Raw genomic sequence first — 20,919 nt, forward strand, 5'->3', positions numbered from 1 at the left:
GGATTCTTCTCTAGGTTCATTGAGTGCCCTGTTAGGCAATTTGGTATAGCAGTTGTGCGAGGTGAGGGTTGCCCCCAACTTAGGACATGTTTGCATGAGCTGTGGGGATGTATGTATGGGTCCACAGAGTGAGGCTGCCCTTAGAGGAGATGGTGACTTTGATGATGTTGATGCTTCCCATGGTGGCTATGATGATGCTGAGGAGGCTGCACATGCTGATGTCGTCTCTTCATATGTTGATCTCATGTGGACAGATGATGATCAACCTATAGAGGTACAAATTTATTTATATAATTTACAGTGCAATATTTAATTCCTTATATATACACATATGAACCATAACCTGAGTCAATTTTTTCTAAACAAAGGATGGATCATACCACATCATTGAGGAATCGATATCATGTTGCCTCAATACCTAGAGATGTTGGTGCCCCATTTACAGTATGAACTTTCATCTAGGTACATTGTATTGATATGTACAGTTAAAATAAACAATAAAATTTTTAATGTAATGATGTGTATGATATGTTTTTTCAATTTTGTAAGGTTCTTCGTGTAGCACCGAGGTGGGTAGTTCTTCACGTGACTCGTGGACCACTGAGGCTCAACCTCATAAACCACTAGTATGTTTTTCATCCATTAATTTGAAGTCTTTATATGCTTACTAATTTATGTACAACTTTGATTCATGTTCATTTTTTGCAATTGTAGGCTTCTGGATTGTTTGATGGTGCATGACATGTACGCCTTCGACCATCAGTTACTTTTCATGCATCACATGTATGCTTTTCGGCAATAATCTTGTAGTCTATATATATACTTTATAATTTATGTATATATATAAGTTTGATTCATGCTTTATATATGTTGTTCAGGTCAATACCACTACCAGATGCAACCATCGACATTGTCATTTGCGGTGATGATTAGAAAAATAATTTCTAAATTTTTTATACTGTGTATCATGCTTTTATAGGGATTATCAAAATTGATGTACAATGTTTTTTTTTGTAGGACTTGACTACAACCACTTTTCTTGTTCATGATAGTGGACCTCCACGTACCAATGAGAGCATTGCAGAGCATGGTCATATGGTAATTTATTTTTAATTTTTATTATTTAATTACTTTATAACTGAATTATGCAAGTAACTTCTTCTCATGTTAAATCTTCTTCTCATGTAAAATATTTTAATAATGTACAGGAGGGTGGAGACACTGATACTGCACAGGAGGGTGGAGTCACTGATACTACACAAGAGGGTGGAGACGCTGATACTACACAAACACAGGAGGGTGGAGATGCTGATACTGCACAAACACAGGAGGGTGCATCTCAGGACCACGTGTAGTAGGATGATTCATCTCAGCCACCTTCACGTGGAGTGAAGAGGACTGCAGATGAGGTGCACACGACTTCTTATATTATATATTTTAGATCATGTCATGTTATTGTATTGTGGACTTTTTATGATGATACTTGTTATGTGATTTGGCACTCTAGTGATTATATATGTGATGTTGTTTTGTTATTATGTTATTTGGACTTGTTTTAATGTCATTTCCTTATTATTATTTTTTCAAGACTTGTTATTATGTCATCAGGAATTGTTATGTGATTGTATATAGGACTTTTTATTTATGACTTGTATGTGATCTATTTATGACTTTATATTTTAACATTGTGATTGATCATCTTATAGTGCAACAGTTTATAATTCAATAAAATAACTATCCTAATTTACAATAACATCATATTCTTAAAATAATAATAAATTCAAGAACTTAAAATTAATCTATGAAGAGATTACGATAAAATGAATATATCATAAAAAATTAGAATTTAATTGTAACACAATTACAGTGTGCACAAAATAACATTAAGAAGAAGATAACTAATACAATGTTGTTTATGAAACCAAAATTGTATCAAATGTAGACAAATACAATGTTAAAGGGACAAAGAAAAACAATTATCATGATTAAATATAAAAGAGATCACACAAGTAACACACAATTACATGCATATAAATTTGATATGAAAATTATAAAAGGATTATTAATTATAAATTAATCTCATAGAGGAATCCAATAGATTGATGGAACTAAGGCTAACCAAATTATTAGGAAGGTTTGAAGAATATTATTCAATGATTTGCTAAGATTTGTAAATTTCCTAACCCTTGATGTTTGAGTGATACAAAATTAGATGTCATAGACATTTGATTGGAAGTAGACATAGATTCTTTCTTGTCAATTTATTTTTGATATGCATAATTCTTTTGACATTTTGAAGGGTTGGAATAAGTAAAGGAAGCCCTGCTATATCAAACAATTACATTGAAAGATGGTAGGTGAACATTTTGACCTCCTTTTCCATAATACAATTCATTTATATAGCTATAACAAAGCCATTGGGCAATGAATGTGTAACAACCTCTAATGCAAAATGTGTAATAGAGTAAGAGCTACAAAAGTAGTATCGACTTTCCTCTTAAGTTGACCACACTACTTAACTAGTGTATTGAAAGTTTATAAGTGCAGATAATAGTGGTATAAAAAGCATGGATAGAATGGAGGATGGCTAAAGAGAGTGAGATATATGAGGCAATAGAATGGTAGTAAAATAAAAAATCACACTATAAATATAGATTTGTCATACAATGATAAATATAGAGTTGTCATATTTTAGACATAATTCTATCTTTGAACTTACAATTAATCTATGAAGAGATTACGATAAAATAAATATATCATAAAAAATTAGAATTCAATTGTAACACAATTACAATGTGCACAAAATAATATTAAGAAGAAGATAACTAATACAATGTTGTTTATGAAACCAAAATTGTATCAAATGTAGACAAATACAATGTCAACAACCGAAAGTATACTACCAACAGGAAATGTATCCTTACATATTCGAAACTGAACATCGATCCATCTAGCATTTTGAGTGTGTTTAACATATTTAGGTACGATCTTACTCTTGAATTCATTCATAAATTCATGAACACTATTTTTTTCAATGATTAGATCACATCGTTTTCCAACCTTTCCATCCTTTAGTGGATACTCAACAGTTTTAAATATTTTAACATCAAGTGATTGTTATCCAAAATTATTTGAAAGATTTTCATGCAAACATTCATCCAACAATTCAAGATTGCCACATATATCACATACACCAGAAACACATGCATTGAAAAGAAAATTTTGTTCATTTAGTGGGTTGCAAAAAAAACTTGAAATAAACTCCTTTATAGCTTCAGGTGGTATATTTATACCACATTCTTGGAACATTCCATTACTATGCATGGTAACACGTATATATTGAAATACATCATAATGGTAGCGAAATTGAACATGAGTTTTGCAACAACATGTGACTCTTTACTTGTTAATTCGAACATACCAAGGTTTACACTTTTCAAAAGACCTTTGACAAATGCTAATAGTCAACACCTTATCATCCAATTTTTTTTTATAAAATTCAGTTTGAGTCATGTTCAATAGGTGTTTTGGATGTCGATCACGATTTTTTGACCCAACTCTTGATTTAAGAACATCTCTAACATTAGGTGATACTCTCGTATTTATTGTGCTAGAATTTTTTGATCAAATTTTTGACTTCACCAGTAAGTTTCATATTAGACCTTTGTAGTCTACCACTAAAAGTCCACAATTTGTTTGTGAGATCACTTTCAAAATTAACTCTTCTTTTTACAGCTCTTGACAAAGTTTTGCGATGAATATTAAGATATCCACTTATGTTACTCATTATTCTTTTATTAGAAGTTGTTTGGCTTACTAAAGTTGTTATTACCCATCGTGCCACATTTTTATCTTTAGAACAACTTTTCTTTCCAATTGTATAAAAGGCACTAGAAATAGTTGATACAACTTGTTTTAAAGACTCGTCCTTCTTCTTGGGTTTGACATAAAAGCCTAACTTCTTCATCACTTTTCGCATTTTAGTCATTTTAATTAGTTGTACCATTAATTGACATTGAAACCAAAATTTATTACTATAAAAAAAATGTCAAACAATCTATTTGCATGTGTCCTAATCTGTCTCCATGAAACCAAGCCAATAAGGTTGTCTAGTACATCACTTTTAATTTCAAAATTTTCATTCGTTTGATTATCATTCAAACATGTTTCATTTTCAATTGGTGTTTCCACGTGTACATACACATTATTGGTTTTAGTTGCATGTGGATTTTCAATTTCATTTGGAGTTTCAAATTCGGTTTTAATTTTAGTTTCAAGTTGAGATCTAGTTTCATTTGGGGTTTCAATTTGAGCTATAATTTCATTTGGGGTTTGATTTTCAATTAGAATTTCATTTAATAAGTAAAATTTTTCTACTAAACCACCAATTTCTTCATGAGAAAAAACATAGGGCTGTGAAGACATACATGTATCCAATAATGGATTAGAAGATGCACTTGAATTAAATGGTTCTATTGTCTTTCCTTTGTCAGCATTTATGGTCTCATTGATGTTCTCCTCTTTTGAAATGATTGTGGAACTTGAAGCTCCTTGTCTCATTCTTGATCTTCTCTCTCATTGACGCATTGCCTCCTTCTCCCTATTTGTTGCAATCTCCTCAGTTGTCAGAACCTTCCTTTGCCTCTTCCTTTGCTACACCAAAATTTGAATTCAAATTGATCTCCTTACCAAATCGACAATAAGACAAACAAAGAGAATGATTAATCAAAACATTCTCTTTGCAGATCGTACCTGTCAGGCAATGATTGAAAAATCATTCAATCATTGGGATTTATGCTTGTGGGCCAAATTTTGGCCCAACGGATCTTTTAGAAATGGGCGCTCATTATATAATGAAATGGGCGCCCGTTTCGCTTTCAATAGTACAAAACGAAACAGGCGCCTATTTTTTGAATTTAAAAAACGAGCAGCTGTTTGTTAAAATTAGGGATGGGAAACAACCCTTAGCATTGGTTTTTGCTTTGGGATAGGCTTGGTCCCACCAAACCTATGCTTGGACCTCCAAAAAAATGGCTAAGGTAAAACGACATCAGATTTTCTACCTTGGCCTAATTTTTTGAGGGCCTTTCTGATCGAAATTTTTGACGAAATGAAAACCCATTAGAGTTTTTAGCGTTTTGATTTCAGAAATATAAATCTCATAGTGATAAGATTATTTTTACTATTTTTTTATTATTTATTAATCAAAAGTGGAACCTAAACCTAAAATACCAAGGTTCACTAAAACTTTAATAACTTTTTAGTTTTTAGGATTTTAGAAAAATAAATTATATGATATCAATCTACATACAATTATTTTGGATATTTAAAAAAAAAATTGAAAAATATGAAATTTTCATCAAATTATTGTGGTCGTGCACCCAATGTTTTGAAAATATACTTTATTGTCAGTTAAAAATTAATTAAAAAGAATATATTCAATAACAAAATTAACAAAAATATTCTCATCAATATTTAGTGTCTTAGGTATCACTTTCCCATAAGGATTTGCAAAAATTCATTTATTTGCATCAAAAAAGGGTGGTTGTACATGTGTGGTATGGTCCTAAAACTGGTTTTTGAACATGCCTACTAAAAAGGAACTTATAGCACATGGGTATTAAAAGAAATTACATATTTGAAAAGTAGATTTCGAGCACTACATTTTCTATTACTGAATTTGTTTGAGATTCAATCTCTAAGTGCATCAAATTTTGACATCAATCGACAGAAAATTTGAAAAACAGAGAAAACACTTCCACTTTTTGCCCAAAAGTGGGACTCAACTTCTTGCAGCCACCTAGATGTGCTAAAAGACATGACAATAGCGTTATTTTTCAAATGCTAAGCTATATACTAACGCTCAAATGGTTTATTTTGGTACTCTAATGCACTAAGTAAACATAAAAAAACATGCACCCAGTGAATGCTGCTATGCACTAACTTTCCCTTCAGATGTGCTATAGTATGACACATATGTGTTAGAAGATGCGTTGAATGCACTAAAGTGTCCTACATATGCGCTATTTTGAAATTATAGTATGAATTTATCTTCAACCTACGTGCAAAATGATTTCAAATTTGGGGGTGTGCACCATGGTGGGTGCCTAAAATGTATGCAAGATTTAGTCTAATCAGCCAATCAATTGGAAAATGAGAAACTAACATACCAATGAAACTTTTAGATATAAAAACTAACTTAGCTAAACAAGGTAATCTTCCAAAGTGTGTCTCATTGTTCTGTATCTCATTGGATTGTTCAAGTCAATGGTTGCTCTCAGATCATGAAGCAATTGAATTTTGGAATGACAACTCCAAGAACAAGTGATAATGGATGAAAATGATCTATATGCAAGATGCACCTAAGCTCTATATGAAAATGGCTAGCTTATTAGGATTAGGATTAGTTATGATGAAAATGATGCTATGACAAAGAAACTAACAAGCTATGCTAACATGATTCATGATAAAAAAAATATTATGTTAATATGCTCCTAAATGATTAAGATGATGATTAACAAAGATATGAAATGCTTGATAAAGTAGACTATAATCTAGATGCATGAAAAATTGGATATGAATAATGAGATAAATGAATCCTATTTATAGAAGAAATGGGCAATTGGATGGTTACGATTGAGTAATCTTAACAAGGGTTAGGATTTAATGATCCTCAATCCATATTTACAATTTTCACCAATGAAAGCATGACAATTGTCAACATGAGATGGCTTGAGAGGAGAGAGAAGAGGAATTATATGCCTCAGGACACATGGTGGTCACCCTAGGGGGTAAGGTTAGGGTTGATTTATTAGATAATCGTTTTGTGCAAAGGATAAACTCTTGTGCAAGGGTTAATGGATAACCATGGTCAGAGCAATGAATGCTTGAAGAGACCCATGAATTAAAGAGTGGTTAAGTTAGAGAGAAAGTCTCTAACCCAGGGTTTAGTTTGTGTTAACCATTAATGGTTGTTGAAGACTTTGGAGATTAGCTTGTTGAAGACATAAATCTTTTAATGGTTTATGAAGAATTTGAAGGTTTTTGAGAAGTGACCCTTTTCTTAATGATTGTGCAAATGCTTAGGAGGAGATTAGGTTTAATTAAAATGGATTAGAAGAGTCTAGAAGGGGGATTAGACATGCAAGTGAATTTATTAGGAGGATGCAAGTAGGAGGATTTTTTGATTTAATTTGAAATAAAAATTTTTATTTCAAAAAGGTGGATTACAACTTGCATTGGAAGGATATTTACATAAGTATTGGGACAAAGATTTTAGTTAAATGGGAAAGGGGGGCTTTTTATTAAATAAAGGTTATTTGTTTCATTAAAGGTTAGAATGTACTCAAATTTATTAATTAAATATGATATTTTTAATAGAATAATTATTTTAAATAGGTGGTTAGATTTATAAATCTATAGTCTAAACATTGCCGCTACAAGAGATCACCAACCTTGAGAACTATTTTTGTAGGAAGGGGTTTTGAGAGATCCAGATCGGTTAGGATCCTAGAAAAGGAAGTGTATGAGAACAAGATAGTATTAAGGTCAAGCGTAAAAAAGTGGCCCAACATGTTGCCTATAGATTCATAAGTAGCAAGGTACCAAAAATGCAACAGGAGGTGGGGAAGACATACCAAAATTAGGGAAACATCATTTGAGTCCACCAAAGGATTGAAAAAGGGGTCCAAGGGTGTAATGATAGAGAATGGGAATTCCATTACCACTAGCCCATAGAGAGGACCACATCCTTAAAATCCGTGTGACCAAAGAAGACAACAACAAACCCACCAGGGCATGGATATATTTCTATCTTACTAGAAATTAAAGAGTTCCATTGATTTAAGATCATGGAGTACAGTGATAGGAGTGAAATTTATAGTCGATTGAATCTATCAATCAATGCATATTTTTCATAGTACTAAATGCATATTGGAGTTTGTAAGCTTCCATGCCAAGTTCATGACTGCAAACAACTTCTGCATAAAGAGATAAATATCATTCACCAAGAAAGTTAATTATATTAAAATGATAAATTATGTACAATTCTTTTCCTAATATAGGTAAGCGTGAGCAAGAATGGAGAGTATAAAAAGAAACAAGTGTTTCAATGAGATACAAGGTTAGGTAGGATTAGGTAAACTCAACTACCTAACACACTTGTAATAATGCAACCTAGGAAATATAATATGACAGCTAATATTTGCCTAAGTGAAAATTTGGCAAGATTAAATAAATAATATTTACTTTGATGCCCCACCATTAACTGCAACTTAGGGAGAAGTATTGTTATCTAAAATGATATGATGATGGGTCCCAACAACTAGACCATGTTAGGTACCCACGTACAACTAATCTCATACAAACAATGTAAAGGAGAAAACCTCATGGGATAAAACTCATATCGAAAAAGGAGATATGCAAGGTATATATAAGTGATAGACCATATGATGTATTGAGGTCTCACATCAATACCCCAAAAAACCTATATCCATCACAAAAAATTCCAATCAATATCCCCAATATATGAGGGAGAGTGAGAGACTATGTAGCCCCCCATAGTGAATAATCACTTGCCAGAATGGTAAGTGGTTGAAGGAAAAATATGCTCCAACACTTTCAAACCACTTGTCTCCCATTACGAAGTAAGAGAACCATACATAAATGTACGAACATGATCAAAATTCTTAGGGGCCCAAGTAGGGTAGAATTACTTGATAAGTGGGAGTAAGGTACTGGTCATTGAATCACCACAAGCACATCAACAGATATAATTGCACTTCCTAGTATGTATTTAGCCACTATACGACTATGAATAATAAGAAGCACCATCAATATTAAATTTTCATCTAATTTGATTCCAGTAGACTGCTAATACTAGGATGGTCAGCAAGAAAATATAGATAAATAGAAATATTTGCAAATGCTAAATGTGAGAAATTCCTAGGTTAGATAAAAAATTAAAATAAAATTAAAGATAAATCAATTTATAGTGATTTTTTATTAGCCAACATGTTCCCCAAGTGAAAGAGTCATTATGTGGAGATCAACCTCATGGAGAAAGAGTCACCTCCCATGTTGTCAAAATTAAGAAAAGTTTAAAAGTTCGTATAACTAGTGAATCCTTAATTATATTAGAAAAAGAAAGATCAAGAGGTAATTTTGTATGAGATTTGTGACATATATTACAAACTGAGCTCTTAGGTGTTTAATTTCCAAGTGATAATGGTAGAGAAATTACTTTAGTAAAGCAGAAAAAAGATTGAAGCTAGACAAAGAAGTAATGATAAAGAGAGAGAAAGATATCCAAGAGTAGAGAATAGATTAGGAGAAAGGATATCCCCTAGCCATACAAAATGAATCAATAACACCTTTACCTCATCCAAATATGGATGCACATATAGTTAAGCTCCCTATTTTTGAAAATATGCCAATTATGATAGTGAACATCTCTTTATCTTTGATTTTTATATTAATTGGTTTAGCATTAATGATGACTAGACCCAATTGTATGATTTTGTGAAGACCTCAATGACTATACACTAAGATGGTGCATTAATGAATTCCCTAAGCATGAAAACATGGAAAAGAATTCCCTCACCATGAAAACCTAGAAATAATTGAGTAACTTATTTTTTATAAAGTTTTCATTCACCTAATATATGAATAAAATATGGAAGACGAGAAAAATTAAGGAGGAATTAGAAAAATATTTTGATCATTTATCTAAAATTATGGTTAGAAAACTAGAAGAAACCTTGAACTAAAATAAATGGACAATTTATTTTAGGATTAACCCTTGACATGTTCTGCAAGCACCAAGAAAATGCATCTAGACATATAACACCTATTTAATTGACATCTCAATAATGATGTTTAGAGTGTCCTCAAGATACTCAACATAGGGAAGAAGATCAAATATGCACAAAATGATAAATTATAGATATAATACGATAAAGGTCACTTGTGTGACTAAAATATGTATAACCCACATCTACTAAATCTGGATGGTTTCATGCTCATAAGAAAAGCTTATAATATTAGGATATGTTCAAGAGTGCTTCATCAATTAAAACATTGTGAGAGAATCCTTTAAAAATCCATTTCATGCATACCTTACAAATATCTCAATTCCATGATATCACATTTCTTTGAGGCATTTTGTTAAAAAATTCAAGGACCTTGTCTATTATTTAAAAAAATCCATACATGTCCATCTTGTGTCATCCTCAACTTGTCTCGAGCATTTAAGCTTCTTTTATAGGAACTTATATTTGATGCCAATTCTTCAACACACTATAGGAATGAGAGGGGGCTGAGTCAGTCTCTACAAAATACCAAACTTTATTAAAAAATCTAGAGTCAATTTAACCTTACTCTTATTAGCAACAGTGAAATATAAAATAATGATACACTATGCACAAGAGAGCACCACATTTATGTGGAAAACACAAAAAATAACAAAACTATGACAAGAGTCAATGCTCAATATAATGAACTATTAAAATTTTGTTTTAGGCTCACTTTCAGGGAAGCACACTACTCGTTATAGGTTTTGCAAGATAAGATGTACTATCTCAGAGCAATATACAAAGGAATTACAAGCTGAGATACAATATCTTAGGGAAAGATATAGACCTTCAAGTGAAGACACGCTTTATTCAAGTAATATATATAAATAAATGAATCAAGAATGAATAGGCCTCTAGAAAGACAACTACCAAAAAACTCCAGATATGGAGTTATCCTCAAATCTCAGCCTCAAATAGCCAACTTCATAGAAAGTACCACATAATTTCTCTATTACAAATTTTCATCGTTGATTTCTAAAAATGATATAATCATGTAAGTGCAATGCATATATTTATCAACACACTCATCTACACCATCAACATAGATTTGATCTTGTACATATACCATCTTCTTCATTTTAAACATCAATTAGGTCAAACAGATTAGAGGAAAAACATAGGTCCTATCAAAGTGGCCATCAAAACATAACTATGGGGATTGCAGTCCAATCCAAGAGATAGAGAGGACCTAAAAAAATTTATATATCATTTCTTTCTAAGTAGTTCAAACTAATTCAGACACCCTCCAACCTCGACAATAAGGTAATGTGTAGATACACCAAGAAACACACCACAAGCTAGCCCAAAACATGTCTTCTAGATTAACACACTCCATGTGGATCCCCAAATGTCAAGGTAGGACTCAAAATCAATGCAACATAGTCTTCAAAGCAAATGGAAACACCCATTATTTAACCATAAATAGAAGAATAATATTTGTTAGTTGGACCAGAGAACTTACCTTAAAACACACATCTAGTCATAATGAAACATCAAATGGATCATATAATATTATATAGAGCACACCAGGACATTTCTTGAATATCCAACAACATTCTCAAATTCTTCTTTCATCTTTTCATAACAAGATTATACTAGAACAACACAACTAATAAAGAGTATTTCATTCTAGAAAGCTAGTCAAACACATAATACATTACCATAACTTGTAGATCACATCAACAACTAATAATTGAACTAAGATATAGAACATATGTTTTAAATATTCCTCAAATGTTTAGACCTAATACACTAATGTAGAGAAATGCAAAGCATTTTTTGAACCAATTCTAATAGACAACTAGGTTGTCAACCAACTGCAGTCACCAAACTTATTAGCTACAACACTAAGGAGCTAAAAATGTAAGATTTCAATACCCACAAAGCATAAACACTATGTTCAAGTATATCAGACCATATCAAAAAATGTAAAATAAAGTGGATTATTCTTATAGACACACATCAATACATACGTGTGCACCAGCTAGCTTAATCAACCTTCAATAGACCAAGATGTCTCAAAAACATTATCTTCTCACACAATATAATATCTTCATTCTAATTTCATTCATCTAATCCTCATCATATCACCTCAAAAAGTCTAAGCCTTATCATGCACTCTTTTTCTTTATCATCATCATCAATTATATTACTAAATATAGGCATAGAGACTTTAAGAAGGTGGGCATCCACACACCATATGGAACCAACATCCATAACCATATGCCTCATTACTTAATTAACAATTATTAGTTCTTTTTCCAACCAATCACCATATATTTGATGACAACATAATAAAGGACAACATCTATTCATATACATTAGGTTAACATCAATGATGATATATATTGCCAACATGTCTATGGAGGCATGGTCAGGTCATAAGCCTTTAGACATTAATGACAAAATACATATTGCCAACATGTCTATGCAGGCATAGTCAAGTCATCAGCCTTCATTAAGGAATCTTATAGTTTTTGGTTATGAGGCACATGCATGTGCCAAAGGAGAAGTGAATAAAGTTAGAAACCAAGAATATGCAATGTATCTTGATTAGGTATATTTATGGTGTAAAATAAAAAAATAAAAATTAGGATCAATATTGCACAAAAGGTAATATATAGTAGAAGTGTTATTTTGAGAGAACTCTAACCAACATCCACCCTCTCATCTCAATACATACATAACGATATACAAATGACCATAGATAAGGCTAGTTAAAATAGTCTAAACCAACACTGAATCATATCTCGTTGATTGATAATCCACATCTGATTCATACCACTACAAGAAAATTGGTAGTCAATCCACAACCTACATAGCATGGATATTTAAAAATTTAAACATGTAAAAAAAGAATAATATTTAAAACATCAAACTAGCATCCCTAAGATTTAATAAAATTTCCTAAAACTAAACCACACCACCACCAAATGACCACATACATGATGATGTTGTACTAGTGCTCAAGTGTACCATCATATCTATGACACCATAATAATCACTAGCATTCTACCTATACTCAAATCTCACCAAATGAAGAATCCAAGTCCTTACACATGTCCCTCAGCCACTGATATAGCTTATGTACCTACTATAATAAAAAAAAAATTCCATTGAGGAAACTCTAAAATAATTTTAGGAAGCATCAAAACTACTAGTCAATGGTACCATAATTAATATTACATAAAAACATTTACTTCCTGAAGGTTTCACCTTTTGACTCATCTAGATACTCTCATGGTTGTACCTTGAATGGTATAAATAAACGCATCACTAAACCAAACCTATACCACTACATGGTTCTTCAAGAGAGATTTTCATCAATTATTGGAAATCAAAAAATGAACAATACTAGTGATTGTTATGATGACTTGAAGGGAAAGTGTTCCATAATATTTTATGGGATGGTTGGTTGATGGCTCGTAGGTGACTAACCAATAACCCAATAAAATTGGTGGCATACTACAACTGCCTTGGTGATGCTCCATTAGTTACACTATAGGAGGAGCACAAAATTAAAAAATATACTAAAAGTGATTAAATTTAGTTTCTATTTTAAAAAAAAAAAAAAATTGATATCCCTACCATCTTTTCTGGTAGTTTCTTGATTGATTGGGGGATAGCCAAGTATACTTATCCCCATTGGTAGATAACCATTTATTTGTGGGTTTAATTACACTAATAGAGATTTGTGCATCTTTTATTGATTGAATAGTGTTAAATCCATAATCTAATAAGATAGGGACACATGATTTGTTCGTGGACCCCAAAATAGGTTCTCCTTTTTTCATTTTTTATTTGTTTCTATAGGTTATTAAAGGTTGATTAAATAAAAAAATTGTGATCCTTTTGCTATACTCTTATAGTTGTATGTCTATATGGCTAGTGTTGGTGGATAAAAACTATAGTATTATTTTCAATAGCCAAAATAGATCCACTTTTATGGAAATTATTTATCTCTTGTTGGATCTAATGGTATTGTCTATTTTATGTTACTAGTTCATTTATAGAACTTCCCCAATCCAACCCTCTCAGTGAACATACAAAAAAACCCTTTATCTTAACTCATATTCAAACAAAGATTTGTAAAACAACAACTTAAAAAGTGTATCCTTAAATTCATATATTTTAATTATTTCTTGTATCATTATGGCTTCATCTTTACATTAAATGTATTCATCAAAGAGTTTTACCAAAATAGGGATCAATAAAACCCCACAACCATAAACTTGGCTATGATACCAAGTGGTAGAAAAATTAATCAATATTATTAGTCCATTTACTATATAATCCCATAAGAGAAAATAATGCATGTAACTATATAGAATAACCATATGTAATATCAAAGATATATCACAATATATATACCCTAAGAAAACCATCAAGTGGGAAAAATGTGACCTTCAAAAGCATTTAACAATAATATATTATTTAACAAATAAATATCATAATACATATATAGGGCCTCCATTCACACTTTTAAAACATCAATCCTCTCCAATACATTCTCCACGTGTCTAAACATATATCTACACATCTCATTCCATGCTTCACATATGTACACATTAGAAAAGAGGCTCAATATAATGATAGTCAAGCCAATACCCAAATTAACTAACATTAAACCACTAAAAAAAATCATTATTTTATAGGATTAAACTCGGGAAAGCACACAAACTAGTATGGTAAAACACTAGACCTCAAAACATCAGTCCACAAAATCATTAACCCCACATTTATTTTTTAGTACTATATTTTTGAAACATTAAATATTCTTCCCATGTGCAACCAACATAAAATATCAAACCCAAAGTTACATTCAAATTTACAAGTGGCTTGAAATAAATATTTAATATCACAAACACATTACCTAAGACGCATCACAACCAATACTTATTTTACATTATTGATTTAAATCAATATTATGCAAGCTATAACACCTAATATTGACACTTACATTTTTACCTCTTGAAATAGACAATAGTCTTGAAGAATGAAAATCAACCTTCTCTTTTTTATTCTTCTTTCTTCTTGCCCCCTCTAACCAATTGCCAAGATCACCAAAATAACCTTAAACTACCACTTTAATGTCCTAATCAAGTACCCTAACCCTGACCACTTGGATTGGAGTCAATCTCTAAAGAAACCTAATAACTTTGGTTCTCTTAATTTACACTTCCTAAAAATGCCTCACAAATTTCTCTACAGCAAATATTTCTACACCACAAATAAGACACCATGGAAACACCTCAACATCTACAATATAAAAAATAACTTTAAATTTAATATTAGTCGACTAAAAACAAGATATTTATCACAATCTTCACACAAAAAACACATTACCTCATAGGTTGATTTTTAGATAATTAAGGTATTAGTGATCACCATGTCCCCCATTGACTCATAGATATCTACAACTCATTACAATTATCAATACAACATAACATAATAGCAAAATAAATGTAATCAAAATTATTAAACAAATTCATAAGAACTAAATTTACATAGCTTGGGTCTAACTTATCATGCACCACATTCATGATCTCGCTCAACCTCACAAATTAGAATTTTTAAATACTCAAATCTCTCCATTTACAATTTGTTTCATATTACTTCTTAATAGTATTTATATTGTAGATAATCAAAATAATGATACTTCTTATTATCAAAATAAAATCCCCATTTCAATGTCAAGTTAGAACTCACTATACATATTGAAATAAATTTTTAACAAATCCATTATCTCGAGTAAATGCAAGCCCAGGAAGCAGGAAAAATTGAGACTTTAGAAGTTTTAGGCTTGATTAAATTCAATTCCCTCTCAGATTGTCTCAATGAGCTCACCAAAGCTGTTAGTAATGCAAACGAGATCATCAATGCTAATTAGAATAGCTTTCTTATCTTTGATAACAAAGCAGGGGCCACTGAAAAAGGACTTGATGGAGTTGAGAACACGCTAAAAAATATTGGTGAGAAAATTCATAAGATTCTTAAGGCCGCGTTGACTAGTATGAAGGCTCTTGTGAGTAAGCTTGAGAATGACCATGGGGATAAGGCTTTGGCAAGCATTATTGAAGTGAAGGAAGATACCCCAGAGGATAAGGAGACTGGGCTTGGGAGAAGAACGTGGCTGAGCACCAGAAAGATGGAAAGCCAAAGGCAAGGAAATTTAGGAAATCAAGTGAGAGGCTAATAATATGGAACAACTAGAGCTAGAAGCTACTAAGATGCTTCAGAACTTAACCTAAATTTGGGCTCAATCTGTCAGTCCTTTTTGTTTTTGTTAGTTATCTCTTGTTTGCTGGCATTTTTGCTTGTTAGTTGTCCTTTTCTTAGGTCCTATCTTTTGTGTGTTGTTGCACTTTAATGTATATATTTTGATCTTTTGGTTGTAATGGGTTTCAAGGGCCCATCAAAACATGTTTTCTCTTATTCAAAAAAAAATCCATTATCTAGTGAATTATAATACTATGAACATCGTTTGTATGAATTTATTAAAGGTTGTAACCCAAGTAGACATTTATCTATCTTCTACAATAATTTTTCATCAAACAATGCCAAAATATTAAAATATGGTTGAGTCTTTCATTATTTAAGGTGAGATCGATATCTAAAGCCAAGTCAACCAAAATTGTGTAATAATTGCATAGTTAGTATTTTGTTCACTTTCACTTATATAGATAAGTGCAAACATAAGGAATGAAATAACTGTATTAAATCAACATTCTTGCTAATTTGTATGCATATGCAACAAATTCTATGAAACAAGGGCACACAACCAATTAAAAAATCCTAAATAATTTGATTATCACTAAGAATGAAACGACCATATCATATGGGCTAACATATATTGACATTTTATTGAAAACATACTTTTACTATTAAATCAATACAATAGAATATTGATCGATTTCATTCATGTGATTCATATTCTACCTTCATAAACAACACAATATATATCACACATATAACATTACATACAACATACATTAAAAAAAATTCATATTTCACCGATACTACATAACTCAACAATTTAACAAGATTTAAATTGAGGCACATAATTCTTCCTTTCCATCTCTCAATGTAAACCCAATGCAACAAAGCGTACGGTGAGTGGTAAAGTTATGGTGCTTTATATTGTATATTCATGCCTTTTTCTAAACGGAAAGTAAAAATCACGGAGTCGTATTTCAACCCTACAACTATGACTTTCAAATACTCTAATTTAGTTCTGCCCCACAAACTATTTGGTCATGTCGACATCACCAAAGTCATATTTGAAATGTCTGTTTACTTTGACTCAAGGAACACTGACTCTAGTATCACAAATGCAATGAGTGGTTGAAATATATGTTAATCAAATGCAAGCCAACAGACGTACAAGAGACTCTACAATTTTTAAAGTCATCAAAATCATAATTTTCTTCTCACATGCATCGAAGTCAATAAAAATGATGAAATATAGCATGATTGATGTGTTGGTCAAAGTTTCCTTTCATTTGTTGCTATTATCTTGGCTGTTTGCAAAGGTGGAAACATCGAATTGGCTGTTTACAGAGCTGGAAACATCGAAACAACCCTACTATTTTCTTTTTTCCTTTTTCTTTCTGTGATCAAGAGAAGGAGTTCACTATGTTGGAAACTTCAATCTTGGATCGATTGTGATTTTTTCGTATCTCTCTTTATCTCTTTTAGTTGTCGTAATTTAGTATATACATTATTCAACACTGTACCGTTAGTTTATTAATATTGTTGCATCCATGTTCGTTGCATAGTATCTGTACTCTATCTATATGGGATGTTAGTGCATCATTCTGGTGTCCTAGTTATGCTCATTCATCCTAAGAGCAGAGACTTAGTAAAGGACATCTACAATTTTCTCTATGGCTTGTTTGTTTAGTATCATAGCTTTGCATCCCCTGGCTCACTAGAGTGCCAGTAGAGTGAGGTAGAGAAAAGGTTGGTTTTTTGCTTGAAGTTCATCACTTTGAGAGTAGCGAATCCCATCATCTACATTTTGGTGAATTTGACATAAACTAGTTGTATTCTTAATTTTCTCATTGTGTGTGTTGTCATGATTTAAAAGAAAATAATTTATATATAAATAGAATTTAACATATAAAAAAATATCAATTAATTTCCTTTATCACTATTGTTGTAGAATCCTTATGATAACTTGTAGAGTGGTCGAAGTGTTGTAGAGCTTGTCAATTAGCTTTACAATGTAGATTGACATAGAGCCATTGTAAGGACTGTTAGGAAGAGCATTCCTCTGAATCATTATAATCCTCCTTGGACAGATCCATTGTTTAATGGACCACTTCTTGATCTAAATGGTTTCATGGGCTCTCATCCTATTAGAACCATTTTGACAAGGGGTCATTCTCCATCTGGTTCACTATCTATTTATTCAAATAACACCTTGATGAACTCTCCCCTATCTTCTCCTCTTTCTATCAATCGTGAATTCATCATCACTATTGAGTTCAACTAGATTAAGGTCTCCCCTATCTTCTCCTCTTTCTATCAATCACGACTTCATCATCACTATTGAATTCAACAAGATTCATATGTTAGAGGAGAACTTTAGATATTTAAAAGGTTTCTTCGACCGAGAGAATATCCTCCCTCAAGCTAGAAATGTCGTGAATACTCTAAGGGGTGTGTTGATTTCAAACAAAAGTGGCCTAGAGATGTGGAGGTCAATATCCTTGATTGTTAAGATTCATGTACATTTAGCAGGTACTCCTCTCTAGGACAATCAATATGACACCTATATTTCTAAAATTGGCATTGACATACCTGAGATGACAATACACATGGTTAACTCAGCACCTACTATACTTAGCATCAACGTTTCTACCATTCCCCTAGGTTACACTAGAATGTCTAACAGTCCTACTATTGTTAGAGTATTTGGGTATTTACTTGATTAATTAAACAATATTTGTTTAATTATTTAAGTTCCCTTTATCTCTTTTACACTTAAGCTAACTTTAGGTGCATATAATTAATTATTTTAATTAATTATTATGTGCAAACATAGGTTTTCCCTTTTAGGGTTTCTTGACCTATTAAAGTTTGAGTTCTTTCTTTTCATTGTATGAAGAAGGATTATTATTGACAATACATTTTGGAGATTATTGAGCTCTCATCTTTTGGAGCATATTTTTCCTGTGTATTCTTTCCTTCTATGATTTGCTTCATTGCTTCTCCTTGTAATAGGTTTTTTATCTTGTAGAGATTATTTGGGCTCCTGTGGTGTTGTATTTTCTCAACTCCTATATGGTATCAGAGCTTCAGATTTGCAACTGCCTGTTCTTGTTTCAAAATTTTTTTCTTTGGAAGCAGATCTGGTGTTTCAGGAATTTTTTACATACCTAGGGTTTGACCTTTTTTTCTAAGCACTTTGGGCCTAAACGGACCTCACCATCATGCTTATAAGGCCCGAAAACCTCTATGGTCATATAAAATTTGACCTTTTTTGACCCCTGAGCATCTAGGTGATATTTTTTTTCTCCCAGCCACGCTGTATGACCCTGGCACACAGATTGAGAAAAAAAATTTTGAAATTTTTTTTGTTTTGCCTTTTAACGACATGTAGGCCGAATTTTTGCTTTTTTATTAAAAAAATTTATTGCAAAAAAAAAAGAGCAAAAAAATAGGTTTTTTTAAAAAATTTGAGAAAAGTTTTTTGTGGGTACCGCAGGGTACCGGACTGACAGGCCTATTAGACCTGTCAGTCTAGCCCCTGCGGCCCCTGCTGGCAGCCCCTCCATCCTTCTTCGGCTCCTGCCGTTGTTTCCCCAGACCCCAGCAACCTGGTCTTCGGCCCCTGCCAGCCATGCAGCTCCCGGTCTCCGGCCATACAACTCCTAGTCTTCAGCATGTTTCCTTCGGCTCCCCTGTGCTCCGGTCTCCCCGCCGGCCTCCGGCCCCCGCCGGCAGCACCACTGTCGGCTTCTGAAAACTGTCGCCGTCGCCTGCGGCCCTCCGCTCCCCGCGCCCCTGGCCTCCACTCCTTGTGGCCCTAGCTCCCCGGCCACAGCTCCATGTGGCCTCGGCCGCCACCCAGCCTAGCCCCGCTGCACCGCCTGGTGCCCAGCTCCCTAGCCCACCACTGCCCGGCCCACCGCTGCTCGATCGCTGCCTGCAGAACCTCCAGCCAGCTCTGCCACCGAAGCTCCTCCCAGCCATCGGTTCTCCGCTCGGCCCACCGCTCAGTTCCGCCTGGCCCCGCCGCTCCGCTCCTCCTTGCCACCAGAGCTCAGCCAAGTTACTACCGATGCGCCACCGGAGCGCTGCCCACTAGCCACCGGACCACCAAAGTGCAACTAGGCTCTCTTTTTGGCCTTTTTCAGGGGGGGTTTGGTTTTTTGGCCCTATCTTGGGCATACGGAGTCATTTTTTTGAAAACAAATAGGCGTCGGAAAGCTAGTTCCGAGGCCAACCTCATGGTGTTGGTAATTTTTTCTAGTTTTTCTGTTTGAATATTTTTTTTTACAATCAAAGTGAGGTCTCTTTTTTGCACTCCGAGAGATGTAGAATGAGCATCCAACCTCCATTTTTTGAAAACTTTATATTTTCGGAAAGCTTGTGCTATGTAATTTCTAGAAATATGAGTTTTTTATTCTAGATTCAGCTCCATGGATATTTTATTTAGTTTTTTTCTTTTCAGCACTCTGTTGGATATCGTGGTTGTTTCAGGTCCTAGGATCTCTTTTCTGAGTAGGGTGTCTCTGTTTTGATTCTCATTTCTATTTCCAGTCTTCTTATCATTGTAGCTTGTATTTATGTGAACGCACTGAGATAAAGTGCCATCATGCATTGTTTACTTGGAATCTTGTATATCTTGTGTCTTGTTGTACATGCATTGTTGATCAAGTGCCATGAGGGGGTTGATGTTTTCCTGTTATTTGCCATCTTCCTTTGTCAAGTGAGTGTTCCTTCCATGACATTTGCCTCATGATGATGTGTCTCAGCACCTTTGATGTTCTTGGTTCTTCATCATGCAGTTATTTTTGGCTGTCCTTTTCAGTGTTCCTGTCCCTCTCCCACTTCCGCA

The 20,919-nt window shown here is 33.1% G+C and overlaps 1 protein-coding gene across 1 annotated transcript in view; it reads left to right on the forward strand.

Annotated features, from left to right (window-relative positions):
• The window catches only part of LOC131028285 (leucine-rich repeat receptor-like serine/threonine-protein kinase At2g14510), a 53,552-nt gene extending 33,819 nt beyond the window's left edge, over positions 1-19,733 (forward strand). The window contains exons 5-7 of the mRNA XM_057958536.2: positions 15,773-16,013; positions 16,142-16,170; positions 19,564-19,733. Coding sequence (XP_057814519.2) covers positions 15,773-16,013; positions 16,142-16,170; positions 19,564-19,733 — 440 coding nt within the window. The remainder of the gene's footprint in view (positions 1-15,772; positions 16,014-16,141; positions 16,171-19,563) is intronic.
• The last annotated feature ends 1,186 nt before the right edge of the window (positions 19,734-20,919 follow it).

Source organism: Cryptomeria japonica, chromosome 1 (assembly GCF_030272615.1).
Source record: "Cryptomeria japonica chromosome 1, Sugi_1.0, whole genome shotgun sequence".
NCBI lineage: Eukaryota > Viridiplantae > Streptophyta > Pinopsida > Cupressales > Cupressaceae > Cryptomeria > Cryptomeria japonica.